General features: G+C 36.7%; 1 protein-coding gene across 12 annotated transcripts in view; it reads left to right on the top strand.

Moving 5' to 3' along the window:
• The window catches only part of KIF21A (kinesin family member 21A), a 155,387-nt gene that overhangs the window by 94,635 nt on the left and 44,607 nt on the right, over nt 1-16,145 (top strand). For 8 of the 12 annotated variants that reach the window (XM_054527110.2, XM_054527105.2, XM_054527104.2 and 5 more), the window contains exons 12-16: nt 2,093-2,131; nt 6,468-6,558; nt 6,970-7,087; nt 7,498-7,686; nt 8,227-8,426. In XM_054527110.2, coding sequence (XP_054383085.1) covers nt 2,093-2,131; nt 6,468-6,558; nt 6,970-7,087; nt 7,498-7,686; nt 8,227-8,426 — 637 coding nt within the window. The remainder of the gene's footprint in view (nt 1-2,092; nt 2,132-6,467; nt 6,559-6,969; nt 7,088-7,497; nt 7,687-8,226; nt 8,427-16,145) is intronic. The other 4 variants (XM_054527109.2, XM_002823100.5, XM_054527107.2 and 1 more) reach the window with 1 other exon arrangement.

The following is a 16,145-nucleotide window of genomic DNA, read 5'->3' as shown; positions in this document are numbered from 1 at the left end:
AATGTAAGAGTTGATAGGAAGAGTGGTAACTGGATCATTTTAATGCCAGAAGCTGCATTTGTGTTTAAGAAGGATGCCACAAATGCTGTTTGAAAGTTTCACCTTCTTCTGCGTCAGTCTTTATCAGAACTATAACTAATAGCTAATATGTGAGGTTTTAAGGTTTGCTCTTCTACCTTTTTGTGCTTATTTTCTGTTGAGCTGTAGAATAATCCAGAGGTGTAGATAGTAAGAAAATAACAATTAAACTATGTTGCATATCTTTCAGTTACACAAATGTTAGAATGGTTGGCAAGAATTGTCATTCTCTTTAACTGTAGAAGAAGCATTGTAGGGGAACTAAGTGAAGTAAAAACTAAAGTTTTCCTTTAAGTTATGGAGAGGTGTTAGATTATTAGTTTATTTCTCTGTCCCTTCATTGTCTTTTTGAACTATTGATTGTAATGGTTTTTAAAAAGGCAATTTAGGAGGCATCTAAAGTTTATGTACTTGCTAGCTCATGTCAGCTATATATTTTAATATAGCTTTCTTGTATAAGCTAACAAAAGTCTCTATATTGAAAATAGAAAATCTGGGTTCTTCATGAGGGAACCACATTCTCTGAGCCATTGTAGCTCGTTATCATTAGTATAGGCGTAGAGTAGACATAAAAGTTTTTTGCATTTTTTGTGTATGTGGACAAGGAAAATTTACCATTCACACATTAAATCCCATATTTTTGGATATCTAGCTTAAAATGACTTGCAACATAAAAAACTTCACTCATTGATCAGACTGCACTGATTTGTATTTAGTGGTGTTGGGTTGAAACTCTAGAAACACACAGATTTCTTAGGCAGTGGCTTTACTTTGCTTTTTCTAATCACTATACTGGACCATTTGATTACTGGTATATATTACTTTGTAGACTTTTTCTCAGAAAGATTGCTAGTCTCGTCTTATAATGGCGGCATATAAGTTGATGTGAAAACAATCACAGACCAATAAATAAGAATCACATGGGAGCACTTATGTTATGAAATTAAAATGAAAAGAACTGGCTTGATAAAATAACTCATACCTCTGATTCAATCTCTTCATTTTAAAATATTGATGATTTTGAAAAATATTCTGGGCAGAAGTGTTCTATATCAAAGTTGCCATATGCTTAATCAGAGCCTAGCACATCTGTCTTTTTGTCTACATGACAAATACTGGTATACAGTACATTCCATTGAGTAAAGATCCCCAAGTTTTAATATTGAATATTCTTTATCTTTAAAACCCTTTACACATGATATTTCTTATATGTTTCTGGTTAAAAAACAATCTTACTAATGGAAAGTACTACTTTTCTCCCCACCCTTTTTTTTTTTTTGCCACTGTTGCTTTATAGATATGCCGTTTCAGTAGTTAGTTTATAATAATTAGTAAACTCTTTAATCCCAGTGTGAAATTTTATTTTCAATTAATAAAATTATAGTTTTTCACAGATATCATAACAACCATATTCATTTGCCTGCAATACCATTTCATGTATAACTTTGAAATCAGATTTTTTTTTAGATTTAGTGATATTCATATGTAGTATATTAAAACAGAAAGTATGTTTTTAAAAGTAGTATCCTAGAATGTAGTATTAGTGGTATTTTCATATTATGGTATAAAGGCATTACTTGGTGAAATTCTTTTAATGATGCCATTAAAAGGTCTTCTGTAAAGGCTTGAAAGAAAGAGATTATTGAAAGTGGTCTTTTTTGGGGGAAGCTGAGTAAATTGACCCACTTCAGACTAAAAAAAAAGGCATCCAAGCATGCCTAATCCTTATCAACTTTTATAAATTGAGACTGTACATTTTGCTACTGCATAATTTCAACTGATAGTCTATATACTCTTCTTAGATATATTGCTGCTTGATTTTCTACTTACTTTTTATTCATACAAATGTATTGCCTTTTTACTGTGTATTGTCCTTTGATGATATCTTTTAAAATTTATTTTAAAGTCTTCAAGCTCATGTGTCATTTTTACCTTCTTATCACTTTCGCTTTTTACTGTCTGGTTTGTCCTTCATTGGCTTGGCCTTCCAATACTGTGCCTCGTGATTTTGAAGGCTACAGAAACTTGAGGAAAGCAATCGAGAAGAAAGAAGGTTGGAATATTTCCCAGGTTTTTTATTAAAATGTCGTTTAAATACTTAGTTGCCATTCACAAGGAAATGTGTTATAGTATTATAGATTGTTTCAGACTAGATAAGCTGGGGTGCTCCTAAAAGTAATGCTGATTTTATAAAACTAACAAGAACACTGTAATAAATTTTTAAGAAAATACTTTTTAAGAATAAAATCTTCACTAGATACTTGAATTAAAATTCAGGCAGTTTCATGTGATTACAGAATAAACTATGATAATTATGATGATGACTTACCTTTTGTAGGATAAAAATAACCCTAAAACCCCTGCCATTTGATTTATTAAAAAAAGAAAATCAACAGTAATTCTTTGTCTTACAGAAACTTGTGAGCAGAGCAGAAATTGACATTTTGTTGTAGCACATGCTGAGTCATGGGTGGGCCTCTGTCTCTCTCTTCTTTATTTGGTATAGTCTTTACTGGAAAAAAAACCATTAAAATGACAACAAACAAAAGGAAACTGTGGCCTTATTACAAATAAGATTTATAAGACATTCTTAAGGTTGAAATAGAAAAAAAGTTTTTGCTTTTAAAATGTATTTGAAGTGGACATCAAAAACAGGATAGTTGCTTTTTTTTCATTTGAAATGAGCAAAATTTAGAATAATATTCTTGATTGCATTTTACTGATTCAGAATTATGATTATTGAACCAAAGATCAAGTGGTATTTTCCTTCTTATCAGAAGTTTTCTTCATAGATTTTCCTAAAGTCTCTAGATTACATAGTCAAAATGATTAAGAAAATATACTAGTTTCAAGGTAATATTTAACTATTTCGGAAGCCCTACTTTAGACATTCATCTTTTACTTAAGAACTTGAGAACTTATACTATGCAATTAGTTAAATGAATATCTTACTTTAAATATCTTAAAGCTTAAAATGTTTTTCTTTAAATTACCTTATAATTTATATTTTATAATTATATTTAGTATGTTATATAGTATTCTAAAGTTTTTATACTTATATGCCATAAGCCCATAGGTTCTTTAAAGTATTCTGTACTTAGGCTATAATTTTAATTTTTTATTGGTCATACTATAACTCACCTAAGCAATACATATTTAGGACAACATGTTTATTATTGGAATTAAATTAAGGCATTAAAATTGTGAAATTTCTTCTATTCTGAAAGGTCAAAATAAGATGCATCATTAAAGTTGTTTGTGGAAGCATTTAATCACCATAAAATATTCAAGTCCTTTAAATGTACTCAGTGAAAGGAGTTTACTCCCATCTTTACATGATCCCTGAAGGATAGCAAAAGCAGAGTGGTTTGGTGGTTACAGAACAACTTCTCAAACATAGTCGTGTGTACAGATCTCCTAGGGATTTTGATAAAATGCAGATTCTGATTCAGTAGGGCTGAGGTGGAGCCTGAGATTCTGCATAAGTAATAAGCTTCCAGGTGATGCAGATGCTTCCAGTCTGTGAGCTGAACTTTGAGATGTTCTGGGAGTCAGGATAACTGGTTTTAGTCCTCTTGAGGGGATTCACTTCTCCAGGCCATAGTTCCCTTTTTGTTTGTCAAATGAAGGGATTATTGCTAATGTTCCTTCCAGCTCCCAAGCTTCTGATTCTATATAAAGTACAAATTTAAATATCTTCCATTGCTACTTAGATACTTATTTTAGGTATCAATTTGCCTCAGTTTACTGAGGAAAACTTCAATATTTGAGGTATAAAAATTATAACTATCAACTTGTATTTTAAAAGTTTAAGGCTTTAAATTAGTAATGTAAAGTTATGACTGCTGATTTTTCCACATCAGAAGTGGCATGAATGACTTATATGAGTTAATGTAGAAGTGAAAGAACATTTGTTTAACTGGATATCAGTGAGTTGGAGCGGGGAGTAGAACGATATGTTGGGTCAAATGTTTGGAATAAGGTGGCTGTATGGCTGTAAACTTAAGTTTAATGTGATTTGGCTGGAACTTGAAGTAATACAAGAACAGAGAATAATGAAAACTGTATTCTGTAGCAGTCACAGGTGAGAAAGGGAGACTGCCCAGGAGAGGGAACAGGAAAACCTGCTGGGAGATGTCTCCCTAACAAATTGTCCTTTCCTAGCCCTACACCTTAGACCTAAACCTCAAGTATTAGCACTGTTTGAGTACATGCTGCTGGCCTTTTAATTGATGATTGGATGAAAGGGGAATTTCTTTCTAGATTTTCAGCTTGAACTGCATGATGGTGGAAAATCAGCAGTCCTAGTATATTATAAGCAACCTAGGAGAGGCATTCAGTATATCACATAAAATTATTTCTTGTTTATCATAAAAGTTCTTTCTAGGTGGTTCCTACTTTTCTTCAAGCACATTTTTCTCCATCCAAATGATTTAACAACACTCATGGAACCCTGTTCCAATTTACTTCATTCGTTTCCAGTTAAGACTGTTGTATTGGTACTCCTACTTGTACTTTCTTCTCTCTCCATATATATGCTGTCTCTCATGCATCTTTATGCATCTTTGAAACTGTACCATTCTGCTCCAATCGAGCTAGTGCATGAGACACATAGGCATGTTCAAACAGAGGTGCTCATGCATAGTCACAGGGATTGGTTTATTTAACAAACACTTACTTCACATTCGTTATGTGCCAGGACCTGGGTACTAGGAATGTAATGTGGAGGCAAACAGACACAATCCCTTCCCTTAGGAAGCTGACTGCCTAGTGAGAAATACAGACACTAAATAAATAATAACATAAACATAAATGACAAACTCTGAAAAGCCCTTACAAGGGAAAAGTATTTATATTCATAGTGCTCAGTACAAAAATATCTCTAAGAATAGAAACCTAGAGTTAATCATTAAAGTTATAGTTATAATAGGGCCTAAATGAGATTAAGTTTTTAGCCTAGAAGCTAAAAACCAATCCATGTATTAGGGAAATTATTTAATATAGAAGAATATATGAAAACATGATAGCTGTTATTAAGCTATTCTGATAAAGTTGTAAAGTTTTTTTTCTAGAGGAATTTTACTTGGAGAATATTGCATTATTTGAGTATTCTATTTATTTTTTAAATTTATTGTAATTAATTAATTAATTAATTTTTGAGACAGAGTCTCGCTCTATTGCCTGGGCTAGAGTGCAGTGGCGCCATCTTGCCTTACTGCAACCTCTACCTCCTGGGTTCAAGCGATTCTCCTGCCCCAGCCTCCTTAGTAGCTGGGATTACAAATGTGCATCACTATGCCAGGCTGTTTCGTATTTTCAGTAGAGACGGTGTTTCACTATGTTGGCCAGGCTGGACTCGAATGCCTGACCTCATGATCTGCCTGCCTCAGCCTCTCAAAGTGCTTTTTAATGATTTTAAAATGCTGCTATAGCACAAAAGGAAATAGTTCATATACAGATTCATTTAAAGTTCACTTAATGTTATTTAGCTTAATTAAATATGTGAGTCTAGTGATCAGTAGTGTAATTTCTGTGCATAGTTGATTGCTAAACCTACAAAGGATTAGAGTTATTTGGGTATACAAAACTTCTCTCTTTTCCTCAGGGCCACCAGGGCTGAATTAATTTAGCTATAATCATTCCCTGGTATGTGTTATGGCTGTAGGTACTAGGTAACTTAAGAGGAGAGCTTCCAATTATAAGGTGAATCTTGTGGCAGACCCTGAAATTTTCTATTCAATCAAAGGGAAGCCTGAACATTAGACAGTTTTTGGTATGCAAAAACACTTTGTGTGAGACCATAATGAGAAGTAGTCTTGTGCTGTACGGGCTGCCTAAGAAAAAAGAGCCTGTGCCACTACCTGAAGGAGACCTGAACATACTGATGGATATAGCTAGTGTAGAGAAGCTTACTGTGGGCAGATTTAAACTGGAACTTTAAATTTACTCTTAAATGTATTAGGACATCAGTGAAAATGTAGTTTTTTATATCTTTGTATTTACATTAGAGAAGTTTTTTTGTATTCAGATGAGAAAACAAAAATGTTTGATTTCTTTTGAATTTAAGTTGCCTTACATTCTAGTTAACTGGCTGCTACTGTGACTAGTTCTTAGGGGTGTCGAGGTCTCGTGCTTTCAGGCATAATCTATTCCTCAGTGTTTTCTGAAAATAAGCTTTTCTCCAGTGATATAAATCATTACACTATTGATTGATTGGCAATTTCCATTTTTCTCTGAAGCATCAGATAGAATAGCTTTGCTCAGTTAAGTGACCAACATTTAAAGTTTGTTTTCACAAATCATTGATGGCTTTTAAAAATCTGAGGGAAAAAAAGTGAATAATTTTCCTTTCTATTTTAACACCATGCCCTTATGTTCCTTTTTTTTAGTGTGGCTGGTAAAGAGGATAATACAGACACTGACCAAGAGAAGAAAGAAGAAAAGGGTGTTTCGGAAAGAGAAAACAATGAATTAGAAGTGGTAAGTATGAAAGAATGAACTTGTCAGTTTTAGTCACCAGGTTTGGTTGTTCTTGGTTGATGATAACTTACTAACTTACTTGTAGAAAAGTGAACTGCTTATGATGCATTCTGTTTAATCTATTTCTTTGAAGATGTTTCTTCAGAAATGCGAGCTGTAAAATATTGGCAACTCTCAATCTTATGTTTTGTGAAAGCATTGTGTTGGGGAGTCAGGGGTAGAATACTATGAGAGATGAAATACTTTTTGATTTAAGACAAAATTACTATGTAATAACCTTAACATTTTTATACTGATGAAAAGTGAATTTTTTTATGTTTCTGTACTTTGTACTCCAGCAGCCTCTCTCAATGAAGAAGTCAGTTTGTTTTTCCAATATTGTGCTATTAATTTTCACAAATCACATTTTAGGAAGAAAGTCAAGAAGTGAGTGATCATGAGGAAGAAGAAGAGGAGGAGGAGGAGGAGGAAGATGACATTGAGGGGGGTGAAAGTTCTGATGAATCAGATTCTGAATCAGATGAAAAAGGTACTTGCCCTTTGGTATAAGGGCAAAAATTCATTTTGGGAAGTTGTTTAAACCATGACAGAAAACTCTTAACATTCTCCATTTCATACTTGATGAAAGCAACTTTCGTGACCACTGACCTACATTTGCCTTCCAAGGCTTATGTGCTAAACAAATGAGTTACTTCTCTTACTGGATTTAGTCATTGTGTGATTTCCATTCTTACCTGATACAAATAGCATTGTCCTTGACCAAAATGAACACTCTTTATCTCATTCACCTTTTGGTTTTTGGTTTTTCCAGGAAATTTTTCTAATAACTACTAAGTGAATAAAAATACCTAGTTGATGGTTTTATGGTCTTGCTTGAAAGCTAGAATTCTGATATTTTGGCCTAGTACCAGGATTTTTATTTTCTTCTTTTATAAATAGCCAATTATCAAGCAGACTTGGCAAACATTACTTGTGAAATTGCAATTAAGCAAAAGCTGATTGATGAACTAGAAAACAGCCAGAAAAGACTGCAGACTCTGAAAAAGCAGTATGAAGAGAAGCTAATGATGCTGCAACATAAAATTCGGGATACTCAGCTTGAAAGAGACCAGGTGCTTCAAAACTTAGGTAAGAATTATATTTAATTCAAATGAAAGTTCAAGCTAAATCTTCAAAATGGGTTTTTATCTTTTCCTTTAGAAGAAAAAAAATAGAAGCCATATTAAACCCTTTTTTGTTATTTATTTGTTTTGTTTTTGCAAGTCACAGTTTGTGCCTTTTATTTAAAAGTTATATGTAGCTTGTAAATACTTTTTGGCCACATTATATGTTAATTTGTCTCATAATGTTAAATATTGTTATTTGTTTTGTTTTTTCATACCGATATCTGCCTAGGCTATTTACTTACTTTATACAAATTTATGGTTGTTTTAATGTTTTGATTTATATTGGGGACATTTTAACATAACGTATTAATAAATAAGCTTCAATAATCATTAAACAGGTTAAGAGTAGATAATAAAAGAGAGAATGATTGAAAGACACCCTCGTCTTCTGAGATGTGGGTGTTTGGGAAGTAGCTCTTCTCTTAGGATATGGACTGTAAATCTGTGAAATAAAAATCTGTGTCTCACAAAAAACATATAAAAATGTACTCTGGTCATTTAGGCTCGGTAGAATCTTACTCAGAAGAAAAAGCAAAAAAAGTTAGGTCTGAATATGAAAAGAAACTCCAAGCCATGAACAAAGAACTGCAGAGACTTCAAGCAGCTCAAAAAGAACATGCAAGGTTGCTTAAAAATCAGTCTCAGTATGAAAAGCAATTGAAGAAATTGCAGCAGGATGTGATGGAAATGAAAAAAACAAAGGTATTGATTATTTTTTCCATTAACGTTTGATGTTCAGTATGATTTTGTCATTTGGGACAAAAAATAAACAACTATTGTGGTTCTTTCCATATTCGATAAAGGTAACCCAATCTTACAAATGATGTACTTTCCTTTGGCAATTAGAAGTTGTTTCTGATAGTCATTCCTCATCAAAACCTTTCTTCAGAGTAGCTGAAAATCATGTGCTCATCAGGGCTTCTTAGACATTGATAGGTATTTCTTCTCTTAAAACTCTTATGCAAGCTTAACAAAAGTATAAAATATTTCAAATATGCAAGAAAGCATAGATAAAAACACTGTATCCACAGTCTAGTTTAAACTATTAAGCATTACAGATATACAGTAAGCCTTCTGTTTATCTCTTCCTGATCATATTCCCCATTCTCCAATAGCTAATAACTGTCTTAAATTTAGTGTTTATCATTCCTATACTTAGAAAAGCACTAATTTTCTTCACCTGTCCAAAGAGAGTGTGCAAATCCTGATATGTTATCTGTTTTTGTTGTGGGATTAATTATTCTTTACATCTTTCACGAAAGTCAATGTAGTTTTCTTAAAATAGCAATAAAATAGCAAATATGGAAGCGATTTAGAAAGTATAATCATGCATCGCTTAATGATGGTACATTCTGAGAAATGCATTTTTAGGTGATTTCATTATTGTGCAAACATCATGGAGTGTACTTATACAAACCACGATGGTATAGCCTACTACACACCTAGGCTATGTGGTAAAGCCTGTTGCTCCTAGGCTACAAACCTGTACAGCATGTTACTATGCTGAATACTCTAGGCAATTTTAACACAATGCTAAATATTTGTGTATCTAAACATATCGAAACATAGAAAAGGTATTGTAAAAAATACAGTATAAAAGATAAAAAATGGTACGCTTTTTTTTTTTTTTTTTGAGAGGGAGTCTCGCTCTGTTGCCCACCTCCCAGGTTCAAGCAGTTCTCCTTTCTCAGCCTCCCCATTAGCTGGGACTACAGGTGCACACCACCATGCCCAGCTAATTTTTGTATTTTTAGTAGAGACAGGGTTTCACCATATTGGTCAGGCTGGTCTCAAACTCCTGACCTCAGCTGATCCACTTACCTCGACCTCCCAAAGTGCTGGGATTAAAGGCATGAGCCACTGTGCCCAGCCAAAAATTGTACACTTTTACAGGCATTCCTGATTTTACTGTGATTTGCTTTATTGCCCTTTGCAGATATTGCACTTTTTACAAATTGAATGTTTGTGGCAACCCTGCCTTGAGGATGTCTGTTGGCACTATTTTTCCAACAGCATTTGCTCACTTCATGTCTCTGTCAGCATGTTTGTTTGTTTATTTATTTATTTATTATTATTATACTTTAGGTTTTAGGGTACACGTATGCAATGTGCAGGTTAGTTACATATGTATACATGTGCCATGCTGGTGCACTGCACCCACTAACTCGTCATCTAGCATTAGGTATATCCCCCAATGCTATCCCTACCCCCTCCCCGCACCCCACAACAGTCCCCAGAGTGTGATGTTCCCCTTCATGTGTCCATGTGTTCTCATTGTTCAATTCCCACCTATGAGTGAGAATATGTGGTGTTTGGTTTTTTGTTCTTGCGATAGTTTACTGAGAATGATGATTTCCAATTTCATCCATGTCCCTACAAAGGACATGAACTCATCATTTTTTATGGCTGCATAGTATTCCATGGTGTATATGTGCGACATTTTCTTAATCCAGTCTATCATTGTTGGACATTTGGGTTGGTTCCAAGTCTTTGCTATTGTGAATAATGCCGCAATAAACATATGTGTGCATGTGTCTTTATAGCAGCATGATTTATAATCCTTTGGGTATATACCCAGTAATGGGATGGCTGGGTCAAATGGTATTCTAGATCCCTGAGGAATCGCCACACTGACTTCCACAATGGTTGAACTAGTTTACAGTCCCACCAACAGTGTAAAAGTGTTCCTATTTGTCCACATCCTCTCCAGCACCTGTTTGTTTCCTGACTTTTTAATGATTGCCATTCTAACTGGTGTGAGATGGTATCTCATTGTGGTTTTTGATTTGCATTTCTCTGATGGCCAGTGATGGTGAGCATTTTTTCATGTGTTTTTTGGCTGCATAAATGTCTTCTTTTGAGAAGTGTCTGTTCATATCCTTCACCCACTTTTTGATGGGGTTGTTTGTTTTTTTCTTGTAAATTTGTTGGAGTTCATTGTAGATTCTGGATTATTGTAGATTAGCCCTTTGTCAGATGAGTAGGTTGTGAACATTTTCTCCCATTTTGTAGGTTGCCTGTTCACTCTGATGGTAGTTTCCTTTGCTGTGCAGAAGCTCTTGAGTTTAATTAGATCCCATTTGTCAATTTTGGCTTTTGTTGCCATTGCTTTTGGTGTTTTAGACATGAAGTCCTTGCCCATGCCTATGTCCTGAATGATAATTCCTAGGTTTTCTTCTAGGGTTTTTATGGTTTTAGGTCTAACATTTAAGTCTTTAATCCATCTTGAATTGATTTTTGTATAAGGTGTAAGGAAGGGATCCAGTTTCAGCTTTCTACATATGGCTAGCCAGTTTTCCCAGCACCATTTATTAAATAGGGAATCCTTTCTGCATTGCTTGTTTTTCTCAGGTTTGTCAAAGATCAGATAGTTGTAGATATGTGGCGTTATTTCTGAGGGCCCTTCTCTGTTCCATTGATCTATATCTCTGTTTTGGTACCAGTACCATGCTGTTTTAGTTACTGTAGCCTTGTAGTATAGTTTGAAGTGAGGTAGTGTGATGCCTCCAGCTTTGTTCTTTTGGCTTAGGATTGACTTGGCGATGCGGGCTCTTTTTTGGTTCCATATGAACTTTAAAGTAGTTTTTTCCAATTCTGTGAAGAAAGTCATTGGTAGCTTGATGGGGATGGCATTGAATCTATAAATTACCTTGGGCAGTATGGCCATTTTCACGATATTGATTCTTCCTATCCATGAGCATGGAATGCTCTTCCATTTGTTTGTGTCCTCTTTTATTTCATTGAGCAGTGGTTTGTAGTTCTCCTTGAAGAGGTCCTTCACGTCCCTTGTAAGTTGGATTCCTAGGTATTTTATTCTCTTTGAAGCAATTGTGAATGGGAGTTCACTCATGATTTGGCTCTCTGTTTGCCTGTTGTTGGTGTGTAAGAATGCTTGTGATTTTTGTACATTGATTTTGTATCCTGAGACTTTGCTGAAGTTGCTTATCAGCTTAAGGAGATTTTGGGCTGAGACAATGGGGTTTTCTAGATATACAATCATGTCATCTGCGAACAGGGACAATTTGACTTCCTCTTTTCCTAATTGAATACCCATTATTTCCTTCTCCTGCCTAATTGCCCTGGCCAGAACTTCCAACACTATGTTGAATAGGAGTGGTGAGAGAGGGCATCCCTGTCTTGTGCCAGTTTTCAAAGGGAATGCTTCCAGTTTTTGCCCATTCAGTATGATATTGGCTGTGGGTTTGTCATAGATAGCTCTTATTATTTTGAGATACGTCCCATCAATACCTAATTTATTGAGAGTTTTTAGCATGAAGCGTTGTTGAATTTTATCAACGGCCTTTTGTGCATCTATAGAGATAATCATGTGGTTTTTGTCTTTGATTCTGTTTATATGCTGGATTACATTTATTGATTTGTGTATATTGAACCAGCCTTGCATCCCAGGGATGAAGCCCACTTGATCATGGTGGATAAGCTTTTTGATGTGCTGCTGGATTCGGTTTGCCAGTATTTTATTGAGGATTTTTGCATCAATGTTCATCAAGGATATTGGTCTAAAATTCTCTTTTTTGGTTGTGTCTCTGCCCGGCTTTGGTATCAGGATGATGCTGGCCTCATAAAATGAGTTAGGGAGGATTCCCTCTTTTTCTATTGATTGGAATAGTTTCAGAAGGAATGATACCAGTTCTTCCTTGTACCTCTGGTAGAATTCGGCTGTGAATCCCTCTGGTCCTGGACTCTTTTTGGTTGGTAAGCTGTTGATTATTGCCACAATTTCAGCTCCTGTTATTGGTTTATTCAGAGATTCAACTTCTTCCTGTTTTAGTCTTGGGAGGGTGTATGTGTCGGGGAATTTATCCATTTCTTCTAGATTTTCTAGTTTATTTGCGTAGGTGTTTGTAGTATTCTCTGATGGTAGTTTGTATTTCTGTGGGATTGGTGGTGATATCCCCTTTATCATTTTTTATTGCATCTATTTGATTCTTCTCTCTTTTTTTCTTCATTAGTCTTGCTAGCGGTCTATCAATTTTGTTGATCCTTTCAAAAATCCAGCTCCTGGGTTCATTAATTTTTTGAAGGGTTTTTTGTGTCTCTATTTCCTTCAGTTCTGCTCTGATTTTAATTATTTCTTGCCTTCTGCTAGCTTTTGAATGTGTTTGCTCTTGCTTTTCTAGTTCTTTTAATTGTGATGTTAGGGTGTCAATTTTGGATCTTTCCTGCTTTCTCTTGTGGGCATTTAGTGCTATAAATTTCCCTCTACACACTGCTTTGAATGCATCCCAGAGATTCTAGTATGTTGTGTCTTGGTTCTTGTTGGTTTCAAAGAACATCTTTATTTCTGCCTTCGTTTCGTTATGTACCCAGTAGTCATTCAGGAGCAGGTTGTTCAGTTTCCATGTAGTTGAGCGGTTTTGAGTGAGATTCTTAATCCTGAGTTCTAGTTTGATTGCACTGTGATCTGAGACATAGTTTGTTATAATTTCTGTTCTTTTACATATGCTGAGGAGAGCTTTACTTCCAAGTATGTGGTCAATTTTGGAATAGGTGTGGTGTGGTGCTGAAAAAAATGTATATTCTGTTGATTTGGGGTGGAGAGTTCTGTAGATGTCTATTAGGTCTGCTTGGTGCAGAGCTGAGTTCAATTCCTGGGTACCCATGTTGACTTTCTGTCTCGTTGATCTGTCTAATGTTGACAGTGGGGTGTTAAAGTCTCCCATTATTAATGTGTGGGAGTCTAAGTCTCTTTGTAGGTCACTCAGGACTTGCTTTACGAATCTGGGTGCTCCTGTATTGGGTGCATATATATTTAGGATAGTTAGCTCTTCTTGTTGAATTGACCCCTTTACCATTATGTAATGGCCTTCTTTGTCTCTTTTGATCTTTGTTGGTTTAAAGTCTGTTTTATCAGAGACTAGGATTGCAACCCCTGCTTTTTTTTTGCTTTCCATTTGCTTGGTAGATCTTCCTCCATCCTTTTATTTTGAGCCTATGTGTGTCTCTGAACGTGAGATGGGTTTCCTGAATACAGCACACTGATGGGTCTTGAGTCTTTATCCAATTTGCCAGTCTGTGTCTTTTAATTGGAGCATTTAGTCCATTTACATTTAAAGTTAATATTGTTATGTGTGAATTTGATCCTGTCATTATGATGTTAGCTGGTTATTTTGCTCGTTAGTTGATGCAGTCTCTTCCCAGTCTCGATGGTCTTTACATTTTGGCATGATTTTGCAGTGGCTGGTACCGGTTGTTCCTTTCCATGTTTAGCGCTTCCTTCAGGAGCTCTTTTAGGGCGGGCCTGGTGGTGGCAAAATCTCTCAGCATTTGCTTGTCTGTAAAGTATTTTATTTCTCCTTCACTTATGAAGATTAATTTGGCTGGATATGAAATTCTGGGTTGAAAATTCTTTTCTTTAAGAATGTTGAATATTGGCCCCTACTCTCTTCTGGCTTGTAGAGTTTCTGCCGAGAGATCCGCTGTTAGTCCGATGGGCTTCCCTTTGAGGGTAACCCGACCTTTCTGTCTGGCTGCCCTTAACATTTTTTCCTTCATTTCAACTTTGGTGAATCTGACAATTATGTGTCTTGGAGTTGCTCTTCTCGAGGAGTATATTTGGGGCGTTCTCTGTATTTCCTGAATGTGAATGTTGGCCTGCCTTGCTAGATTGGGGAAGTTCTCCTGGATAATATCCTGCAGAGTGTTTTCCAACTTGGTTCCATTCTCCCCGTCACTTTCAGGTACACAAATCACACGTAGATTTGGTCTTTTCACATAGTCCCATATTTCTTGGAGGCTTTGCTTGTTTCTTTTTATTCTTTTTTCTCTAAACTTCCCTTCTCGCTTCATTTCATTCATTTCATCTTCCATCGCTGATACCCTTTCTTCCAGTTGATCGCATCGGCTCCTGAGGCTTCTGCATTCTTCATGTAGTTCTCGAGCCTTGGTTTTCAGCTCCATCAGCTCCTTTAAGCACTTCTCTGTATTGGTTATTCTAGTTATACATTCTTCTAAATTTTTTTCAAAGTTTTCAACTTCTTTGCCTTTGGTTTGAATATCCTCCCGTAGCTCGGAGTAATTTGATCGTCTGAAGCCTTCTTCTCTCAGCTCTTCAAAGTCATTCTCCGTCCAGCTTTGTTCCGTTGCTGGTGAGGAACTGCATTCCTTTGGAGGAGGAGAGGCGCTCTGCTTTTTAGAGTTTCCAGTTTTTCTGCTCTGTTTTTTCGCCATCTTTGTGGTTTTATCTACTTTTGGTCTGTGATGATGGTGATGTACAGATGGGTTTTTGGTGTGGATGTCCTTTCTGTTTGTTAGTTTTCCTTCTAACAGACAGGACCCTCAGCTGCAGGTCTGTTGGAGTACCGGGGCCCTGTGAGGTGTCAGTCTGCCCCTACTGGGGGGTGCCTCCCGGTTAGGCTGCTCGGGGGTCAGCTGTCAGGGACCCACTTGAGGAGGCAGTCTGCCTGTTCTCAGATCTCCAGCTGCATGCTGGGACAACCACTGCTCTCTTCAAAGCTGTCAGACAGGGACATTTAAGTCTGCAGAGGTTACTGCTGTCTTTTTGTTTGTCTGTGCCCTGCCCCCAGAGGTGGAGCCTACAGAGGCAGGCAGGCCTCCTTGAGCTGTGGTGGGCTCTATGGAGTTCGAGCTTCCCGGCTGCTTTGTTTACCTAAGCAAGCCTGGGCAATGGCGGGCGCCCCTTCCCCAGCCTCGCTGCCGCCTTGCAGTTTGATCTCAGACTGCTGTGCTAGCAATCAGCGAGACTCCGTGGGCGTAGGACCCTCTGAGCCAGGTGCGGGATATAATCTCCTGGTGCGCCATTTTTTAAGCCCGTCGGAAAAGCGCAGTATTCGGGTGGGAGTGACCTGATTTTCCACGTGCCATCTGTCACCCCTTTCTTTGACTAGGAAAGGGAACTCTCTGACCCCTTGCGCTTCCCGAGTGAGGCAATGCCTCGCCCTTCTTCGGCTCACACAGGGTGCGCGCACCCACTGACCTGCGCCCACTGTCTGGCACTCCCTAGTGAGATGAACTCGGTACCTCAGATGGAAATGCAGAAATCACCTGTCTTCTGCGTCGCTCACGCTGGGAGCTGTAGACTGGAGCTGTTCCTATTCGGCCGTCTTGGCTCCTCCCCAGCATGTTTCTTTTAACAATTAAGTTTTTTGATTAAGGCATGCACATTATTTTTTTAGACATGATGCTATTGCACATCTAATAGACTGCTGTATAGTATAAACATAACTTCATATGCATCGGGAAACCAAATAAATTTGTGTGACTTGCTTTAATGTGATATTCACCTTTTTGCGGTGCTCTGGAACCAAACCTGCAAGGTCTCCAAGGTATGCCTGTAAGGTATGCACTTACCATGAAGGGAGTTTGCAGGACTGTAAGTTGCTCTGTGTGAGTCAGTGAGTGAAAGGTGAATGAACGTGAAGTCCTAGGACATAGCTATACACT

The sequence above is a fragment of the Pongo abelii genome, chromosome 10, assembly GCF_028885655.2.
Source record: "Pongo abelii isolate AG06213 chromosome 10, NHGRI_mPonAbe1-v2.0_pri, whole genome shotgun sequence".
Classification (NCBI taxonomy): domain Eukaryota; kingdom Metazoa; phylum Chordata; class Mammalia; order Primates; family Hominidae; genus Pongo; species Pongo abelii.
Note: the sequence above shows the minus strand (reverse complement) of the source record. Positions and strands in the feature narration are given on the sequence as shown.